This window comes from Coenobita brevimanus, chromosome 9 (genome assembly GCF_032717465.1).
Source record: "Coenobita brevimanus isolate Jiangsu-jjx chromosome 9, ASM3271746v2, whole genome shotgun sequence".
NCBI lineage: Eukaryota > Metazoa > Arthropoda > Malacostraca > Decapoda > Coenobitidae > Coenobita > Coenobita brevimanus.
The window spans coordinates 1887501-1897181 of NC_136962.1; the positions used below are offsets into that span (position 1 = coordinate 1887501).

Here is a 9681-nt window from a genome sequence, read left to right on the forward strand (position 1 = left end):
TTTGGCCTGATCGTGTAGTCGAAGTACCCCGTGTGCGTCAGGGTCTCCGCGATCACCTCCCCATGTGCATCTTCGCGTATGTACACCTCCAAGCTCTCCACTGCCTCTCCCACTTCACCCTCAACGACCCTAACCACCTCGTTAGGGCTCTCCCTCGTTGGTAGTTGATATCGTCTAACTGCCCTCCTTGTCTGATGGCCTAACGATCCACTGTTTTGGTCGACCCCATGGCTGTGTGTTGATACGTACTTAACGACCACCAATCCATCCTCGTTCTCCTTCACCAGCATCCGAGCAGGGCAGGCTAACCCATTTTTCCTCCCTCGCCTAAGTTTCCTATTGTTAGGCGTTAGGGGATAGCCTGTGCAATTATCTCCACTATCTCTATATTTATAATTCTCTCCACTATCTCTACCTCTATCATTATCTCCACTATCTCTATCTCTAAAATTCTCTCCACTATCTCTACTATTTCCACCTCTGCAATTATCACTATCTTTACCTATCTCTATACTATCTCTAAAATTCTGTGTACTATCTCTAACTCTAATATTCTGTGTACTATCTCTACCTCTATCATTTTCTCCATTACTACTGCCTCCATAATTTTCTCTCCCTCCCTCATTATCTCTACCTCTATCTCTCCCAGGGCCTCTGTACTGACACACAAAGCACAGGTATGATTTTCCACTCTCCGATGTGACGCTGTGTCGCGTGGAGAAGTACGAAGACGTCTTGGTCTCCTCCTGCTTCTTCCACTCCCTAAATTCCACGAGGGAGGGAAACTTCTTCTCCGCGATGCTGATCTCCGCGTCCACATGATCGTTCTCCATATGCCTGACCATGGATGAGATGTGGAAGAATCGCTTTGCGCAGCTCGGATGTAGGCACTCGGTCTTTTGGAGTTTACTGCCCGAATCACACGTCAGCAGGTGTCGATGCAGGCTTTGCTGGTGCCCATAGGTGGTGTTACACTTGCGGCACCGGTACCCCTGCCCATACTCGTGCTCCGGTTCCTCGATATCCGGGTGTTCCCTGCGTATGTGCTCCCTCATTCGTGTCAGGTGGAAGAATTCTCGAGGACATGATGGGTCCAAGCACTTTGTTTTTCTCAGCTTCCCTTTCGTGCCGCAGAGACGAACGTGCGACCTCAGGGTTCTCTCGTGCGTGTACTCCTGCCCACACTTCTCACACTTATACCCCGCCTCCCTCACCGGTTCACTATATTCGATGTCGGGATGGTCACACTCCACGTGCTGAATCAGTCGGCACTTGTGGTAAAACTCCTGTCGACAGTCTGGGTGGATGCACGGCGTTTTTCGCACCTTGCTCCTCCCGCCGCAGGATTTCATGTGAAGTGCATAGGCGGATCTGTACACGAATGTCCGAAGGCAGTTTGGGCAGCTGTACTTCTCAGCATACTCAGTCTTCACCCCCGAATGCTCCCTTTGCATGTGTCGATTCAAGAGCGCTTTCTTCGTAAAACGTCTCCCGCAGGATGGATAGACGCAAGGTATGCCCTCCGCGCTGCGCTTCCCCAGCTTGTGCCGCCCCTCGTTCACGCCACACACTCTCTCATGACCGTACAGTTCAGTCAGGTGGATAAAAGCCCTCTCGCAACTGCAGCAAACGTATTCTGGATTTAGAACAGCTGGGCCGGCCTTCATCTCCTGTGCATCCAAGTCATCCCAGTCCAGCTCATCTTTAACTGTTCTGCTGGGTGCTGTTCCACCGTGTTCCGCTCCATTGTGCTCCATTTTGCCTAGTTCCGTCCCACCACAGTCCACTCTGTCATGTTCCCCTGATCTGCGTTCCTGTACGATAGGTTCTGTTCCACCCTCATCCACTCCACTTTGTTCTGTCATGTTCTGTTCTACTCCACTGTGTTCCACTCCACCTAGGCTTGTTCCACTGTGTTCTGCTCCACCTAGGCCTGTTCTGCTGCGTTCTGCTCCACCTTGCTCTCTCTCTTGGTGCTCAATCATCGCAAACTCATGGCAGAACGTGCGTGTGGAGTGGGCGTAAAGGCAAACACATCTCCTCATCCTCCCCTCCCCCTCACACGCCTCCCTGTGCAATTCGAATATTCTCCGATGCGAAAACTCACGTCCACACGAATCGCACCTGTACTTGGGTAGCCTATGGGGTCGGCACTCTTTCTCCGGGGGACCATCGTTACTATCCTCACTCCTATTCGCACCAGCCATCTTGAATTTCGTACTATCATCCACCTTACCACACTCCAGACTTCTATCCCCAAACACATTCTTACAAGTGGTTTTCTTTCCATCAGTACTATCATTCCTGTCCCCAAACACATTCTTACAAGTGGTTTTCATTACATCAGTACTATCATTCCTATCCCCAAACACATTCTTACAAGTGATTTTCCTTCCATCAGTACTATCATTCCTGTCCCCAAACACATTCTTACAAGTGATTTTCATTCCATCAGTACTATCCCCAAACACATTCTTACAAGTGGTTTTCTTTCCATCTATACTATCATTCCTATCCCCAAACACATTCTTACAAGTGATTTTCTTCACATCCGTACTATCATTCCTATCCCCAAACACATTCTCACAAGTGGTTTTCTTTACATCAATACTATTCCCTTCACACTTCAATGGTTGACTATTACTATCGTCATTCTTAACACAGGCCTTTTTCAATCTACAACTACCAATATCCACTTCATAACTACTGAAAGAACTATTATTACTATCCTTATATTCACTACAGGCTCTCTTGATCCCACTAATGTTTCCGTTTTTCTCGTTCCAAACGCATACATCCCTCGTTTGCCTGTCCCCAGCTACTCGTTTGGCCTGGGGAGTTTGGAACGATGCGGAGGACCTTTTAGAAGCCCTTGTTCTTGGTCTAGCACTAACAAGATCACTTTCAAACGCGTCTTGAACTTGTGGGGCCTCGTTAAGCTCATTCCAAACACGTACATCGCTCGTTTGCCTGTCCCCCGCTGCCTGTTTGGGCTGGGGTGTTTGGAATGATGTGGGTGACGTTTTAAAAGCACTATTTCTTGGTCTAGCACTAACAAGATCACTTTCAAAGGCGTCTTGAACTTGTTGGGCTTCGTTAAGCTCATTCCAAACACGTACATCGCTCGTTTGCCTGTCCCCAGCTTCTCGTTTGGGCTGGGGTGTTTGGAATGATGTGGAGGACTGTTTAGAAGCCCTAGTTCTTGGTCTAACACTAACAACCAGTGGAGCAGAAGCCAAACGATCACTTTGAAACGTGTCCTGGACTTGTTTCACCTCGTTAATCTCGTGTTTCACCTGTAGCGGCAGTTTCTGAAGCTCCAGGTCTGTTTCAATGCTCTCTACCTCCACTTTTGAAACAACAGCATCTTCACTACCAAACACTGCTTCTATTTCAAATGTAACTCTGTGTCTTAACGCCTGATCATCTGGGAATCGGTCTGACAGCCCAATTACACTGTGTACGCCTGGACCTGCGTCGTTACAAGCATTACTGTACTTCTTCCCTCCCATCTCAGCATTGCAGTACTTCTCCACTGCCTCGGCCTTCGTCTCACATCCTCCATCTCGTTTCGGACGGCAAATATTTATCAATTTAAACATTCTCTTGCTTCCGAATGTCGTATGATTGTTTTTTTCATTTCCGTTTTCCATTTTTGAATTTGTGTCGGTCTTGCAGTTGTCTAATCTAAAAAAAAAAAAAAAAAAGAAAGAAAAGAAATATTATGTTAGTATTATTTCAACATCAAGCTCCCTAACATCTCTTCCTTAGTGATTTATTTTTGGATATGGGTGGTTATTTAAACTTCAAGCTCCCTAACACCTCTTCCTTAGTGATTTATTTTTGGATATGGGTGGTTATTTAAACTTCAAGCTCCCTAACACCTCTTCCTTAGTGATTTATTTTTGGATATGGGTGGTTTAGATCAATATGTTATTTATGCAGTGTATGGTGATACTGGAAGGTTTTATGTAATACAGTATTGTCATAAGCAAAATAAATCACTTAGGAAAAGGTGTTTGGGAGCTTCTTTAACCAGTGAGAATACTCACACACACACACACACACACACACACACAATTCAGTAAGGCACAATAAGCAAAATAAATCACTTAGGAAAAGGTGTTTGGGAGCTTTTTTTAACAAATGAGAATACACACACACACACACACACACACACACACACACACAAAATACAGTAAGGCACAATAAAATAAATCACTTAGGAAAAGGTATTAGGGAGCTTCCTTAACTGACAAGAAGACCAGCCTGATAATAAACAAAATAAATCACTTAAACTATGATGAAAAGAAGATTTGGATTTTCACCAGATAACAACATAAGTCTGACAATTTACCCTACTTGTGAGTGGAGAGGTATATGAGAGAGGGAGAGGGAGGGGAAGGCCAAGGATGAGATGGAGGGATGGAGTGGAGAGGTATATGAGAGAGGGAGAGGGAGGGGAAGGCCGAGGATGAGCTGGAGGGATGGAGTGGAGAGGTATATGAGAGAGGGGGGTGTGAACTGGGGGGATGGAGAGTGAGAGACTGATGAGGAGAGTGTATGTGAGTGAGGTGGAGGGGGGGAGAGGGAGGGAAAGGCTGAAAATTTACTTATATTTCCAACAGGTGTGCTTAAATACTCCCTTCAAAATCCCCCTCTCTCATACACCTCTCCGCTCCATCCCTCCATCTCATCCTTGGCCTCCCCCTCTCGTTTCCCCCCTCCACCTCATTCACATACACTCTCCTCGTCAGTCTCTCACTCTCCATCCTCTCCACATGGCCAAACCACCTCAGTGTGTTCCTCCTAACACTTCCTATCACATCCACATCCACACCACAACACTCCATCCCTCCATCTCATCCTTGGCCTCCCTCTCTCTCCCCCCCCTCTACTTCACTCACATACGCTCTCCTCGTCAGTCTCTCACTCTCCATCCTCTCCACATGGCCAAACCACCTCAGTGTGTTCCTCATAACACTTCCTATCACATCCACATCCACACCACAACACTCCATCCCTCCATCTCATCCTTGGCCTCCCCCTTCCTCTCCCCCCCTCCAACTCACTCACATACACTCTCCTCGTCAGTCTCTCACTCTCCACATGGCCAAACCACCTCAGTGTGTTCCTCCCAATGCTTCCTATCACATCCACATTTGAGACTTACGGTAAAAATATCCCCTTACCTAGAACCAATTTTTCAGTGATGGTATATACTCCTAGGATTACATGATTTCCTATTTTGAAACCCTCAGCATCTGTAATAGGAAGTTATCTATGGTTCTACTCCAAAAGAAATCCAAAATTCACAGTAAAAAAGATAAAATTAATTAAAAACAACAGCTCACCTTCCTCAACTGGCGCATTGTTTACATCTGGTGAACTAAAAATGCCGAGCCATTACCGATTTCAATATATTAAAATTTTGTTACTTAAAAAAACAATTATATAAGTTTTTAAAAAGTGTAGATGGTTAATAATGATAAAATATAATAAAATAGCGTATTAGAAGGACATTATGACAAACTTAATATATACAGCAGTTATTAAATGTCCCCGAGTCCCCAGGATAAACTTCACTTCCGTACCGTTTTGAAAAGTCATGTACAATGAATAAAAAAAAACTGTTCAGATATATAGGTAACAAAATATTTATAGGACCAAAAGATCGTTTAATAAATGAAGAGAGTGATTATTTTGCGGGGATATTCACAAAAATCCATTGGTGAAGATCAGCTGAAGGATCGTGCCCAGCTGACAACATCGACCTTGGCCATTTAACTCTCAAAATATTTACATTCCTTTATCTTCCTGTCTTATTTTCCTGTCTGGTAAGTATTTATTCCATCACCTACTTCCGGACCTCATGGAATTTTGAGTAAAGTCGAAATATAAGCAAAAGATTATGTGAATGACAATGGTATTTTTGGATAAGCGTAGTGTCTTCATTTTTTCATCATATACATTTTTTTAAATCAATTTTCTGACCATTTTGATATCCTGTTTTGTAATTGTCATTCCTATATACCTTTTTGGATCCCTCAAAAATATAAACCACGTGAATATGTAAATAGAATTGTGTGAATGAATATTTGTGGTAAAGGAATTTTGGAGAAGCATATATTCGTTTTTATTTCAGCATTTTCCACATATATAGAGTTTACGTAGCCATTTTGAGTGTTTTAAATAATTAGAGATTTTTTTTTTCGTGTGTTATGTGGGTTTTACCAGCATCTGGGACAGACTTTTATCCTTGAAAGTTGATTGGAAGGGGTGTGAGCTGGGGGGAGGGCTGTGAAGTGGCCAGGGACTCACCTCACCTGGTATACTCACCTGGTTGGCTACCCTATTACAATCAACAGTATGGATTGGTAGAATTCTGCTTTTCAAGAAGTAGGGCAGCCCATACCTGCTGGCACGCCAGCCCCGTTTCCTATATACATCATCATCAGAATAGACTATTGATTAGAGGCTGCGTTTTGTGCCATATGCACGGTGGTTGCACTACTTGAAGGACTTTGAATTAAGAGTCGTAGTTATTCAATATAGTCGAACAGGATGTGACCTAGTTGTGAGTGGAGGGACTTTTTAAATGATGCAACTGAGTCAGCGCTAACAGCATCATCTGAAAAAGAGTTCCAGAGGTCTATACATCTGATGCTGAAAAACCTGCGTCTACACTGGGCTGAAGTGCGGGGCTTGGCCACCTTGAATCTATGGCCCCTGGTGTGAGTTAACGAAGGAAGAGAAAAAAGCTCAGGCGGTGCAATTGGGGACTGGCGATGGAAGATTTTCCAGCATTTAACCCCTTAACCGCGGGGCGTCACTTTCGTGACGCTTGGGAGCAAGGGATCATACCGCGGGGCGTCGCTTTTGTGATTCTGTGTTATTTTGAATTCACCCGGGCTTCCAAGTGGGGGCTTGTATCATCTATCAGTACTGACAATGTCCAACACTAGTCAGCACTCCTAATCTCATCTGTACTCCCATCCATTGTTGACAATTTAGCCATTTCTCCCCGTTCTTGACTCCCCTCCCTACCCCCACTCCATTACCCTATGCTCTCGCCTGCCCGGCCATGCTACGCTAAGTAAATCTTCCCTGGAATTTTTCACTGATTTCATCCATTGAAATAAGCCCTATGTCGTATTCTTATACCAAATAATATATACAAGTAAGAAATCAGGTAAGTGAGAGTGCCATACACCTGGAATTGGCTAATTATCACCTGACAACACCTCACGTGCACTCGTTCGCTAATTTTCGCTGTTTTTTTCCCCTTGAAATATGCCGTATAATCTATTTTCGTAATAAATATACATGTAAGGAGAGAAGGGAGAAGCCTAAATGATATTTACATTCACCTGGAACTACCTAATTTATAATGTATTGTCTAGATTTCCTGCCAATCATATCAGTGCTACACAAAGCTGTTTCAAGATTTAACATTGGTAGCTCTGATTATATATCTCCTAAGTAGGCCTCTAATCTATTTTTGTAATAAATATACATGTAAGGAGGGAAGGGAGAATATTTACATTCACCTGGAACTACCAGATTTATAATGTATTGTCTAGATTTCCTGCCAATCATATCAGTGCTAGACTTAGCTGTTTCAAGAAGTAATATTGGTAACTCTGAATAACCCCTAAAGCAGGCCTCTAGGCTGCCCCTGCGTTATCACTGTAGTCTCATCTTCCGAAGTGAGAGGACGTACGTTTCATCTTGCTGACTTCAAGGCCTTTTTTTCACCCCCATGCAAATGGCTCTGTGACCTTTACCCCCTACTAAACCTCGTGTGGAAAGAGGTAAAGGGCTGACAATTGATAAAAGAGTGACTACGATCTTTCTATTGAGTAAAACAGTGCAAGTGGAATTGTAAATAATGTGTAAATAATGTGTAAACAGCAAGTGAAAGTAATGAATGTAAATATACGTGAACAATGGAAAATAGTTTTATAAGTTATTTCAAGTGACAGTGCATAACACTGTAAATAAAATAGAAATGTAAATAACGTAAATAAAATACAGAACGTAAATAGAAATGTAAATGAGTAGTATTATAAGAATACGAGTATATACCCTAGGAGTAATGAAAGTGAAAGTTTCACTCTAGCATGTCTGAATGCTATGAGTTATGAGAGTGAAGATGAAAGTGACATTCACTCTCAATGCCAGTATACAGGACGAGAAAGTGAATGCTACGTATTTTACTGAAAGAAATTGAATCCCTACAGTGACAATAAACTAATACTACTGAAGGAAACTTATGGATAAAGACTGTAGATATATATAAGCGTTATATAGTAATAGAAATATAAAGTGAGGGGTTTTATGAATAATAAATGACAGACTACCATGAGCGAACTAGTGCCAGTGCGACGATCAGACGCGCTCGTAATTTCCATTGCTTTCACAGTGTTTTTTTTTTAGTATGGATCCCAAACTACTTGAAAATTGTAGAATAGTGTTTATAGTGTTTGTATCTGGCTGTGGTAATCATATTACGGGTTGTCGGGAAGTGTAAAGTGGAGACTTCGTTACCCTACTTCAGAGGTCTCCACAAGTCCTACGGTAACTGACGAAGGCTCAACAATCATTCCAGGAGAAAGCTGAAGGTATGTGCCATAAGCATATGTAATTTTATTATTCCAGGACTAATAACTGATTTTTGGCAAATATTTTTTGAGAGTCTGTCGGAGCCCAAATAACCCCGCGGCACACGCAAGTTATTGGTAAACAAGCCCGCGGTGTAGGGGTTAATGAGGTCAGCTCTGATCAGGGCAGTGAAATGGCGGGGGACAGGGAGACTTGGAGGCGATTTGTTTGTGGCCACCCCAAACGGGATTGAGGCGTCTGGCAATAGATAGATAGATAGATAGCTCTGATCAGTCTCCCTTTTACAGAATACAGGCCCAGGTTTTTCAGACAGTCAGCATAACTGAGTTCAGACAGGCCATTGATTTGCTTAGTCCATCTGCGCTGTACAGACTCCAGGAGCCTCTGATCTCCGTGGCAGCCTGTGTTCCATACAGTGGAGCCAAACGCCATGATGGGTCTGATGTGGGATTTGAATAAAGTCAACATAAAATCTCGGTCTCGACAGAGGGTGGACTTAAGTAAATTATTTGCCAGGCCTCCTGCCTTTTTTACAGTATTTCTTATGTGCGAATGATATTTCAGTGAACTGTCAACCAAGATACCCAAGTCTTTGTGTGTAGTTTCTACGGAGAGCCTGGTGTTGTTCATGTGATAGTACTGAAGTGCGCCAATAGAATTCCAGTCTACTGGGCCTCTCTGACATCGCAGAACAGTACACTTGTCAAGACTGAAACGTAAACCCCAGGACTCAGCGACATTGTAGACCATATCAGTGTCCTTCTGGCACGTACTTATATCTGCAGCTAATGTGGAACAAGTGTTTTGGCGCAACTTGAGGTAAATCTTCATGTCGTCAGCAAAGAATTTACATTTGGAGCGTATGTATGAGGGTACAAAGTTTATATATACCAGAAAGAGCAAGGGCCTGGAACAGAACCCTGGGGAACACCACTGAGAACATTCCTTGAGGAACTGGCGCAGCCGGACACAGACACTTGCATGGTGCGGCCGGACAGGAAGTCAGAGATCCAAGTTAGCAAGGAGCCACTGACCCCAAGTAGCCTCAGCTTGTCA

General features: G+C 43.6%; 1 protein-coding gene across 1 annotated transcript in view; it reads right to left on the minus strand.

Moving 5' to 3' along the window:
- Positions 1-3602, minus strand: part of LOC145409775 (uncharacterized) — a 14146-nt gene extending 10544 nt beyond the window's left edge. Inside the window, exons 1-2 of the mRNA XM_080280084.1 lie at positions 635-3602; positions 1-361 (exon numbers count right to left, since the gene is read on the minus strand). The exon at positions 1-361 is cut by the window's left edge and continues 113 nt beyond it. Of these exons, the coding sequence (XP_080136210.1) occupies positions 1-361; positions 635-3602 (3329 nt within the window). The remainder of the gene's footprint in view (positions 362-634) is intronic.
- Between the last annotated feature and the right edge of the window lie 6079 nt (positions 3603-9681).